This window comes from Cryptomeria japonica, chromosome 9 (assembly GCF_030272615.1).
Source record: "Cryptomeria japonica chromosome 9, Sugi_1.0, whole genome shotgun sequence".
NCBI classification, from domain to species: Eukaryota; Viridiplantae; Streptophyta; class Pinopsida; order Cupressales; family Cupressaceae; genus Cryptomeria; species Cryptomeria japonica.
The window spans coordinates 596930528-596943137 of NC_081413.1; the positions used below are offsets into that span (position 1 = coordinate 596930528).

Below are 12610 nucleotides of genomic sequence, written 5' to 3' on the forward strand. Positions count from 1 at the left end.
AATTGAAGAAAGCATTCGAGAAGGAATTCCGGCTTCTCCGAGATGATAACGAGATAGTTTCCGAAATCTACGGAACAAAGCAAGGAAAGAAGGAGACCGTACGGGCGTACGGGCGCTGACTAAAAGAGTTAGTCGGGAAAATGGAAAGCCAACCGGCCGATGGCTTGAAGAAGAGGTGGTTTGTCGAGGGTTTGAACCCTAAGCTACGACGGAAGATGAAAATTGTGCCTCCAACATCCTACGACGACGCATACAACCGGGCCATGGACCTGGAAAGTGAAAATAAGACGGCCAAAAAGAAGAAGAATAGATCTTCATCATCATCTGAAGATGATGACACATCGGAAGAAGAGAGTAGTAGTGACGAGAAGCCGAGGAAGAAAGTCACAGCCCTTCAAGAAGATATGGAAAGGATGTTAAAAGAATTTAAGACAATGAAGGGGACTACAAGTAAGGACGATGAACTATGGTGCACGGAGTGTAAGGAGAGCGGCCACACGAAAGGTGCCTGTCCCAAGAAGGCATTCTGCGACATCTGCCAGATTATGGGGCATTCTACGAAGGAATGTCCACACAATCTGAAGGCACGTAACCAGCAAGTGCTCTTTGCGCAGGAGCAGCCATCCACATCGGAGGCAAACAATAATGCATCATCTGGAGGATACCGGGACAACAGACGCGGCGGCGGAAGGAATAGCAACAATACCAATAACGGAAGCCGTATCCAGTATGACGCCAAGGGCCGGCCAATTATCCAATGTAGGGCCTGTAATCAGTGGGGGCACTTCGCCCGTGATTGCATGAAGGAAGCCACCCCTCAGCACCTCTGCCGTTGGTGTGGGCCAGGCGACCATGAGGACGCAAATTGCCCGCAGGCAGGGGTTAATCTCCTCAACATTGAGAAGGCTGAGAAGACTCATGAGAAAGAAGTACTGGCGATCACCCGCGCCCAGACGAAAAAAGCCACTTATCCTGACCCCTGTACGGAGGAGGAGAGATTACGGGAGGCAAAGGCCAATATTGAACGTGAGATGACGACCGAACGACGGGACAACGAGGTGGCGAGTACATCATCCCGTACGGAAGCGGAAAATAACATCATTGGGCAAATCTTGCAGATGGAGGTGCCGATAAAGGTAAAAGACCTTCTAGACTCTATGCCACAATTGAGGACTGCCATCCTCACCAATGTGCAAAGCACCGTAGTGTCGAGTGCACCACAGGTAGGGGTTCCCGCCACCGCATCGTCGAGTGCACCACAGGTAGGGGTTCCCGCCACCGCTACGAAGAGTACACCACAGGTGGAGGTTTCCGTCAGCCCTTCGACTGACCCGATGTTACTAGCCGTGAGCAGTGGTAGACACCCAGCTGTGGTAGAAATGGGTATCCGTGGGACCATTCTGAAGGACACCATTGTGGATGGTGGATCTGGGGTGAATGTACTACCAGAAGAAACATGGAAGCTGCTGGGGAAGCCCACCCTGTGGCCACCCACATTCAACCTGATGGGAGCGGACCAACACGGCATTAAGCCACTCGGCCTGTTGATGGCCCAACAAGTGACGATTGGTACGCAACCATTCTTGTTAGATTTCGTGGTTATTCCCTCGAAGAAGAAAGGCTATGACGCCATCCTGGGGAGAGCGTGGTTGATCAATGCAAGGGTAAACCACAATTGGAAGAAAAATACACTTTCCATGGAGAAGGGAGGGCGGAAATATACCATTGACCTACACACCCAAGATGTTGGCGAAGAGCTCGCCTCTTCCGACTCGGACTCAGAGGACTCTAATAAAGGGGAAGGGGGTCCCAATGAAAGTAAGGGCAAGAACGCGATGGAGCCGAACAGTGAAGGGGTGCTTGAATTGGAGGGATGTTCTAAAGATGAGAGATGCTCACTTAACGGGCTCTTCCACTGGTAGATGGAAGATTACGAAATGTTCCAAAGCTACAGGCTAGAAGTAGAGGAACCAGAGCAACCAACAAAGGTGTACCTGTCGGAATACAAAGAATATTGGAAGGGAGACGCCCCAAACCTTGGCGACGTAGATAATCCGAAGAGTGTTGGCAACAATTGGAACCTTGTGTGGAAGACCGCAGTCTTCAAAATCTTTATTATCCTTCTTCTTCTTATGTACGGGAAGGAGGTCGTGGTCCCTGTAGAATTTGTGGTTCCAGGTCTTTCAATGACCAGTGAAAATAGATTGGCCACCAACGGGTACAAATTGAAACCTTACCACGCGAAGCGCGCAGGGGACCCGAGAGGCCAGACAGACACTCGAGAGTCCGGAGGGGGACCTGAGAGGATGGAAGGGGACCCGAGAGGCCGGGCAAGCAACTCGAGAGGCACGGGACAAAAGCAGGAGACTTTTGGGCGAGAAAAACCGAGAAGGATGAAGGGCGATCCCAGAGACAGGGGACCAGAGCCGAAGACTCTCTAGACAACTTTAAAAAAAATAAAAAAAAATTGCACGGTCGTACGATACCGATCGTACGGTCAAAAAAAAAGAAAAGAAAAAAAGAAAAAAAAAACGAAGGAAAAAAAAGACCACCGTACGGTGGCCACGTAGTGGATACCACCGTGCGGTGGCACCACCAACGGTGGACACCACCGTGCGGTGGCACCACCGAAGGTGGAACCCACCGTGTGGTGGCACCACCGAAGGTGGAACCCATCGTGCGGTGGAAGCCACCGTGCGGTGGAAGCCGCCGAAGGCCGCGGGAATATAAACGCTGGCCACCGAAGAGGTTTCTATCACAACGCCGCACATACCGAAGGGAAGGAATACAGCCGTCGAACCCCGCACCACCACGCCACCACGCGGTAAGGGAACCACCGAAGGGAAAACAAAAGCAGCCGAAGGGAAAGAAGAAGGAAGCCACCGTGCGGTGGAAGCCGCGAAGGGCTGTGAAAATAAAGCCGCACACGGAGGGAATAAAATGCACCGCACGAAGCCGCACACGGAGGGAATAAAACGCACTGCACGAAGTAAGGAAGAAAGAAAGTGTAGAAGGATACCGCACGAAGCAAGGAAGAAAGAACACCGCACAACAAGCAAACACCGCACGCTAAGGAAGAAGACACCGAACACGGCTGAAGGCACATTACCGCGCAGCTAGGGAAAGGGACGCACCGCACGGCCAGATCAATACACACAACCCACGAGCTACCGCAGGGAGTGAAGCAGACGGATGGGGTCGAGGGTTCCTACAGATTGATCCGCCGCTTAGGGAGAGCGGGATTTCGCACAATTCCACACAGCCACGTAAGGGCAAAATGATCGCCACAGGTAGACCAAGCAGCTGCATGATTGGAGGTGGTATGGCGGGACATTACAGTGCCTAAAAAAAAAAAAAAACGACGACGGATTGAAAAATGATTCGATGACATCTGGAGCCTAGACACTGAAAATATTGGAGTGTAGAAGAAGGGTTTTGACATCATAAAATATCACAGAAATGATGCGCGCCATGGACTTTTGTGGGGTTCTGAAGGTTGTAAATTGGTGTTGGCGGCGGGGGCGCTGCCCCTCGACCCCGCCCTGTACTGCGACAAGGAGCGCACCTGGGGCACTGCCCCAGGACCCCGCTGGGGCGCTGCCCCTCGACCCCCAGTTTATTTTTGAGCTACATAATACCACAGGAAGTGTTGTGCTTGTCCGTACTGTGAGAAAGAAACCTGCAGCTAAGCATTGGCGGGGAAGAAATAAGCCGTAGAGGGAGACGGATTTGGAGGTTGCAAACAAACAGAGTTTGAGGGAAGGCATTGCAGGTCCGCGCAGTCGTACGACAACAGGGAGTTATTCAGTTCAGTTTTTAGCCTTTGGGGAGTGTGATGGAGGATTTGAGGTGTCTCCTAGTATTTGTGCCAGCGGATTGTGGCCACCTCCAAGCATGACTGGTACGCTTTGAGGAACTCGGAGGATGTCTCGGCTAGACGTGAGGTTGCCGTGGTGGATGCACAGAGGGCTCGGGAGGAGCTGACCACCAGGTTGGAGGCACTAGTCGCGTGAGACTTAGTTCAGCGTACCCAGGAGTTGAATGCCGGGAGAGCAACACGGGTGGCTATCGAGGACAAATTGGCTAGGGAGACAATATCAATTGAGTAGCAGTTGGTGGAAGCTGAGACTAAAAAACGTGTTTTGTAGACAAGTTTGGGTTAGGCACAGGAGGACTGTGATGGCAAAGGAAGCAATATTGGTGAAATCCACACTTGAGCATCGGCTGGTAGCAGAAAAGGTTTTCAGGCGAGGATGCAGCAAGTGTATAAGATTTGGGCCCGACTAGCGTCAGTAGTTCCTGCCGTTCATCTCTAATTTGTATTAAGTCGTCGGAGTCGACTTCTTTTCTTGGGGGGGATGATGTTGCCCGGAATAATCATTATGTTATGTTGGTATATTATGTTTATGTTGTCGTCGGTAATAATGAGTTACGGCGGTCAGTTAGTTAGCCGACGGGTAGGTAGTTGGAGTCGCGACGGTTGTGTCGCACCCCTTCGGCTGTCATATATTGTACCACCTCCGGGTGTTGGAGGACATGGAATGTTGACGACAGATTATAATATGAACATCTTTTGACATTAATGGAAAGCTACATCCTTTGTAATTGCATTGTGCATTGCTGTTTAGTTTCTGTATTCTTCCTGTTTACCCAGTGAGGTAAACAATCACTATTGGAGAGGTGAGAAAAGTCCTCCATGGGGATTCCTTGATCCTTTATTAGTTAAAGGTCAGGTGTTTGATTTTAATCTCTTGGTTATTGTTGCACCCCTATTTTTTTTTATGAATACTTTAGCTAAGGTTCATTACAAAGTGTTTGACTAATTGCTGTCACCATTTCCCATGAATATGTTGATGTCACAAGGTTGAAAGGAAGCCCATTGGTTTAAATGGAATGCACAATGTCCTTATTTGAATGTTCCTCACCTCATTTAAAATGCCCTATTTAATGGGCCTCTTTTGAGGGGTAGAAAGGGGTAATCAACTTCTCAAGTATCACAATGAGAGGATGTGTGCTATTTGAGGTGAAAAAAACCCTGCAGGGGGACTTCTATGATCCTTTCTTGGATAAAGGACGGGTTTTTGATTTTGTTCTCTTGGTTATTGTTGCATCCCTATTGTTTTGAGGAAAAAACAAATTTTTAATTAAGTCTTACCTTTTAAGGTCTAAACAAGGCTGACCTTGTCATGTATTTATTTTATCAAACCTTGCCATTATTTGCCTTATTCATTCACAGCAGCACAACAGAATGGACAAGCAGGTAACAACAGAAGAAAGGCTTTTGTTCAGTCTTCCCTATGGATAAAGAGGCATTGTTAGTGGTAAGACCAGCATGCAAGAGTAAGACAGTACTAGAGGAGCAGATACATATGATGACTAGTTTAATTAAGAGAGTTTGCAGCAGCAAACAGCAGCGAAAGCCAGTTTGAAGCATGAATTTTGTATGATGAGGGAAATCAATGATGGTGAACCAACTCCAATCGTATGAAATAAGGGCTTTTTCTAGAAAAAGGGCCTGATTTTTTGTGACAAGGAAGCAAAGCTTAGCTTAAGTGCACAAATTGTGCAACATCTAAGTGTTTGTTTGGTTAAGTGCTCAATTTACATGGCTCTGTTCTGTGCACCTATTTTCAGCATCAAAGTCACGCCCCTAAGATCACTTTTTCAGGTAGAGGCCTAGGTTGCAGCCTCAAGCCATCCTTGCCCAGTGGAAAACTCAAAGCCCACCGAGCTTCACTTTTCTAGACAAACACATGCCATTCATGCAATGAACCAAGAAAAGGTTAACAATGAGATTAAAATTGTGCGACCAAGTCATTTTTGCTAGGCATATAGGTAATGAGTGGCACCTATTCTAAGGGAGTCGCCTTGTTTAAAAGAAAAAATTAGAAATAAAACACTTACGTTTGTGCATTCCTATTTATAGAATTGAACTTGCCTTATCTTACATATAGATCATCGATGCAGGATCCCAACGGTTTTGAGTAGCCTTCAATTGAGATCTCAACATCTTTTTTATTTTTTAAGAGAGATTTTTTAATTAGTCATTTTTGGCTGAGTCTATTCCAGTCATGTTCTATTTCTGGGCAAAGGAGGATAGCACTTTCTTTTATTAGTTCTTTAGATTAGTTTTCCTTTATATTTCCTTTCATTTCCACTTTTTCGCAGCTTTTAAACTTTTTTGCTTTAAAACTGAATTATTGGGGCTAATTAATTATTGTTGTAAATTATTAAGGTGTATGCTCCTTGTAACCTATAAGTAAGTGATTTGGGCACAAGACATAAGAAGAATGGTGGACACTACACTTACGCTGCATAGATTATTATTTAGTTAGATAACTGTGTTTGTATTTGTAATTCGTGTCATTAAAGTTGAACCAAGCAACATAGTCAAACTTTGTATTGATGTTGTTTTCTCAACAAGGTTGTGGTTTTGTATACAATTTAAATATTTAATTCTTTTAGTGCCATCTATGTGTTATTATTTCCAATCATCATGTGCACTGAAATGTTAGTCTTTGTTTGTAGCCGATGGGAAGGTGTTATTGTTTTTGTTTGTCTAGTTATTTATAAAAATTATAAAATATTGCTAGCAAGGCACATTTGGTTCTTGTTACCGAGACAAAAAAACAATGTAATGTCCCCACTTTGAAATACAATTTAATAATAAATAATAGTAATAATAAAATTAAAATATTAAAAATTAAATTATAATATAAAGAATATAATTAAGTATAATTAAGTAAAATTTAATCAAGCTAATGAATGGTCAAAAGACATGGAAGGAAAAATTGTGACTCCCTCAACAATGAGATATAAAATGGAGAAGAGAACCTCATTTGAGGGGGGGAATTTGGAAAATGAGAAGTGCAGATCTGATTGTGGAAGGTTGTGTCCCTTTCAAAGGGCAGAAAGAATGAAGAGTTGCACTCTTTCAAAGGGTGCTAATGGTGAAAGGGTGTGTCTCTTGCCAAAGGACATACATGATGAAGAGGTGTGACCTCTCCCGCACATTGAGAGATATAAAGGGAAGGAATCAAAAGCATCTAGTGATATCACCATGGATTGATCAAATCAGATCAGATCGGAACTGTTATTAAGTTACAAGTAGTAACATCCTTGTTCTTGGTGGTATGCATGGGGATGTGCTGAATATGTGTGCTTAATATATGAAGCCTGATAATGTTGTTATGCAGAATTTAGTACTATTAATATAGACTGCAATATGTATGAGAGTCATACTTAATTTCATATATATTCATAATACATGAGAAGTTAGTATACTTATAGTCTGAATCATGTTGTTACTGTCAATATTTAAGAAGATGGGATTGAGTTGTTCCAAAGAGGGGCAGTCTAAATCCAAGCAATAGGTTAAGTCCCAAGATAGGGTGGGGATCAGTGACCCGTAAGCCTTGAGGGTATAGACCCAAGAGAGGTAAGGGCTTGGATCTGTAAACTTTGAGGGAACCTATTGTAGTTGGTCTCTAAGCGCTTTGGTAACATGCATATCCTCCTTCCTTAAAGTTGAAGTAATAGCAAAGGTTGGCACTTGCATTAAGAGTTATTGTAGATGAACAATTCACTTATTAATAATAAATTAATAATAGATTTGTCTCTTAATCAATTTAGTTTAAGTCATAAGTATGTTGAAATGGATTAATTATGTTAATCAGATAGGGGACATTACAAACAAAGGCAAGTAGTCATTTCACAAATGCAAAATTCCCCAAGAAGATATTGTTTTGTGTTGATACATGTGTCTATAGTTTGGTGTCTAGGGTTAGTTTAGCTTAGCATCTAGGTTATTTTAGATCCTAGGTAGCTTCCCCTTTGAGTTTGAAGAGAAGTTTTATCCTCACACACTACTCTGTTTCGTGGTCTTGACAAAAACTATTAAAATGCTTATAGTATTTGATATACATGAGAACTTGCTCTTTGGGCAACATCTTTTTTTAGGCCCTAGATAAAATTTGATTCCATGGCCAGCCATTGTATATAGGTGAACTTTCACTCAATTAAACGAGCTTGTGAACTTGTTATGGCATTGACTACAATGCCAAAGAAACACTTATAGGAATTTGCACAATCATCGTTAAATGTTGCTGAAGATGTAATTCTTCAAATTTTAAAGATTCTCCCAAGCCCACTGAACTAGAACCAGCCGCTGCCATTATGAACTATGCGAATCTTGAAGCAATATATTTTAAAATAAAGAAAACAATAAAAAACAACAATATGACCCTAACCTATGTTAAAAAATCAATAACAATTAAAAAACATTTAAAATGTTTTAAAAAATTACAAAGCCTGGAATTTTTTCCCAAAAAAATTGCATCAAACTCAAAATAAACTTACCTTAGAATAATTAACCTCTTTGGTACAATCTATTTGTTTCTTGAAACCTTTGTAATCCTTCACAACTGAAAAAACAGGAAGTTTGTGAAACAAAAAATAAAATGTTGTGGGCAGTTGGAATGGCAGATGTAAACATCTTTAGCACAATTGTATCTAGAAGAACTCTTAATGACAGATGTAGTTTTTGTATTTTATCTTTATGTTTTGAGGTTGGATATAGCTTTGTGGAGTTTCTTTTCCCATTTTACAGTCCTTTTTTGTTTTAAAAATTTGTTTAGAAAAACATATGTCACGAGGATAATTATATACAGTGAATACAATCAATATGAGATGAACTATAAATAGATTCTCCTTTATTGGCTGCAATCACGTTAGTTTGTCTACAAGAACTGTATCCATTGTTCAGTGAAACTGTTAGTTCTTTTCTTGGTGAAAGTACATTTATAACTTGTAAAAATAGATATTGCATTCAGATTTCAGAGAGATACTTTGGCAATTTGCAAATAAAATTTGCCGATTTCATGTGTTGTGCCAATGATGTCAATGGGCAATGCAAACAGATCAAAATTTTAATATGTTTAATATTATTTATTTCACTGAATTGTGGAACAGGTAACTTGCTTTGCAGAAGCTGGGGGTCAGCATGTAGCTGGAATGGCCCGAGCAGTTGAAAGTTTAGGTATACGTGGTTGCTTAGCACAGTCAGTGATGGATGCTGGTGAGGGTTTACCAGTATCCTGGACAAGACAAACAGCAAAATCTTGTATTCAGGTACAAGATAACTATTTGAAAAGGATCTTTAAGGTTTGTTTAAAGAGTCTGGTACATGGGTTTCTTAGTCAAATTGGCATGAAATGATCCTTACATTTTTAAATACATATGCTATAATTGAATTCCTTTGGTTAAAAGAGTAGCATTTTAGGGCAAATTTTTAGTATATTTCTGTCCTGTTTATCATTTTTGCAAGTAGTTTCTACTTGACCAGTGGAAGGCTTCTGCATTTTTTTTAGGGTCCCTTTTTAGATGTTGAGATAACCTGCAAAATAATTTTTCATTATTTGTATATTCATAGCTCTGAATGTTTTTGGCTGGGATTAATACAACTAAATGATTGCCACAAAATATGCCATTATAAATGCAAATGGAACTTTTTTACGTGTAGGACTTAAACATTAAACCTTTCATGTGAGGTGATACAACTGGAGACGCTATAAACAGTTTTCACTTCATGTTCTCTAGTCTTTCTCGTTCCATTTTAACAGAAAACACTACTAGCAAATCTGAAAAATCAAAGGATATTCTTGATGTGAATTTGAGAGAAAACACCATACTAGAAAATATGAAGGTTCCATGAGAAGACTTGATGTGATCTTTTAATATATATGAGAGACAACAAAGATTCCCTAGTGGAGGGAAGAAAGTAGGAGCATCCAAAGGATTTCTATATCTTAATGGGCAGTAAGTTTCTACAAATATGCATGCTAAATATTGACATGAAATTCAACCTGTAATAATAAAAATTATAACTATAATGTAATTGTTTGAATCATTGAATTTGATGTGCATGAATATAGCTTTGAGATAAATGGGAAGCACAGATATCTTGTTTGGTAACTTTTTTCTAGTGCCATTTTATTATAGATCTATCTATGTTCTGAATCCATGGCCATTTTTATAGCAAGCAATGAATCTAGATGCCATATCAGTGGTTAGGACCAGGATACAGCTGAATCCAGATGCCATATGAGTGGTGCTATCAATGAATCTAGATGCCATTTTTATATTCAAGCAACAAATCTAGATGCTATATCAGTGGCACTAAAAAGGTAATCTTGCAACAGATTTTTGTATTTATCTTTAGCATCAAGGAAGCACATGGCTATACAAATATAATTTTGCTCTTTAATAAGACATCTCTTATTGAAGCCACCAACTTGAAGGATGCACACATGTGCTTTAGTGCTTTAAGCTCCATCTTGTCTCCTGAAGTGAGCAATTTGATTGTTGTATAATTTGAAGGATCTTAGTGTCCGATAATCTGGTAGTGCTTTCCAGCTAAACAGCCATTTGTGTATGCATAATCTTACTATCATTTGAGGATTGTGATGTAGGGAAGCAAATTTGAAAAATAATTGGTTAATAATCCACATGGATATCATCTTTTCCTATCTAGTAGGTTATTTTACAATGTAATTTTATTTATAAATCAGGGTAAGGAAAGAACAGTGTTTCTAGTTGAGATGCTCCGATTAATGGTTAAATAGGGCACCAGTGATCTCAAGAGGGGAGCCAAGCTAAAGTTTTTGAATAAATATTATATAGAAGAAGCAGTCCATGAAGTTGGACTTACGTTCCATTTTATTGAGGAGCTGAGTAAAGAAGTATAAAAAATTGAGATTGGAGAAACAAAGCTATGATAATATTTATCAACAATTTTCATAATTTTGTGTCAAACATGATTTGTTCTAGAAATTATGTGAAAGCAGGATATATGTCTCTTATGTATGGTAAATTCTCCTACTACTAATCTCCTTTGTATGATATGTGTATTGTTATATCTAGAAATGCTTGCTGACATCTCCTGATATACTCTGTACATAAATGATGTATATTGGTGTCTTCTATGTCCTCTTCCTCAGACATGTAAAGGAAAAAAAATGACACGCAAATGTTCTAAAATTTAAGGGAACCTCACCTTAGGCATTGAACAATTAAAGAATGAAAGAACACACTAAAATAAAAGAATGTTGCAAAGTTATATGGAATTTTCACCATAAACCAACAGTTGGGAAAAGATTTGTAGGTTCAGGTTGCAGATTTTCTTGAGGAGGAAATTATATTAATGTCCATAACCAATTTAGATCAATCAGACTTGAAAATGTGTGTAGTTACAATAGAATATGCTAGGGAAGAAAAGAGCCCTAGATGCTGAAAAAGTGACTGTGTCCATTGGGATTGTAACAAAAACACTGAAACAGGGAAAACTGGAAGACAGTTTACAGATAAGATTTTTTTTGGGTGCAAACTAAGGTATGTGCTAGAAGGTAGCATGTTTTTGCAGGAAAAGTTTTTTTTTTTTTTACTCTTTTCAAGATAAAAATCAGCAAACCCTGTTTCAGTGACTTTATTTTATGAAAATGACACCTTTACATTATTTTATTTGAAAAGAAAGATCCAAATTAATGTTAAAATCTGGACCTAATAAAGTGTCGTTAGGGAAAGGTAGCCAAAACTAATGTTCTATTAAAAGGTCATTTTAGACATTTTAAAAATAAATTTTTGGGAGGAAAAGGTGTTGGTTCTTGGAATTAAAGTCTCAAATCCCTAAAGCTAGGCTGTTTTTTGAGTGCCAGGGGTGTTAAACTCAGAGCAACAAACCTCTAACATATGATCAAGTAGGGCAACACTGGATCAATTTAATAAGATGGGTAAGAACTTTGACTTTTGGCTCAATTTTACCTGGGAAAATTCCTTATAGGTATCTTGAATATGATTAAACACAACTGAAAATACACAAGTCGATACTGATAAACCTATGCAATAGTACTTGCTGTATGCCTAACCCCAAAAGCTATCACTAGGACAAGGGATAACTTATTGCCATAGCCTCTATTAAGTTGATAAGCACATCACTGAATGTCATGTCCTTGCCTAAACAGAACACAAGTATAATTGCTTTTGTCTAACCTACATGTGATAAATCAAAGATATCATTGAGGTTAAAGGGAGGTCATCGAACCCCCCATATCCAGTTGCAACTCCTACACAGTGTGCTCTTATAAAGAACTATTCACACAGTAAATCATCAATACAGGTTTGAAAGATATCTTTGCTTAGATTGAAATTATCATAATCATTAAGGAGCAGCAGCTTGTTGGCATATGCACACTCCAATGAGACATTGTATGTGATTGAAGGTTTTGTGTAATGTCCCCACTTTAGCAGTTGACCAAGTGTATGTGCGTTAGCCTATCTCTACATGGTCTCGAGGGCTAACGAAGGGTTTAAGGGGATCCTGGAGTGTTTTGGCCTAGTCATTTCCAGTTTGGGCCAAAACGGAGTTGATTTACTTAGTTTCAGGCATACTTACTATTTTTTGTAAGTCAACAAGACACAACAGAGGCTAGTTTTGGTGATTGGATTCGATACTCCTTGGCGAGAGCTTTCCGACTAGCTATCACTTGCGCTATTCGGACTCCGATTGCTAATATATTTTAATGCCTGAAATGTTATTAAAGTAACATTTAATTTA

At 40.4% G+C, this 12610-nt stretch overlaps 1 protein-coding gene across 3 annotated transcripts in view; it reads left to right on the forward strand.

Annotated features, from left to right (window-relative positions):
• Nucleotides 1–12610, forward strand: part of LOC131071526 (uncharacterized) — a 297148-nt gene that overhangs the window by 72670 nt on the left and 211868 nt on the right. For all 3 annotated transcript variants that reach the window (XR_009112532.2, XM_059211079.1, XM_058007425.2), the window contains exon 3: nucleotides 8971–9129. Coding sequence is in view for 2 of the 3 variants with exons in the window: in XM_059211079.1 (XP_059067062.1) it covers nucleotides 8971–9129 (159 nt within the window). In the remaining variant the exon portion in view is untranslated. The remainder of the gene's footprint in view (nucleotides 1–8970; nucleotides 9130–12610) is intronic.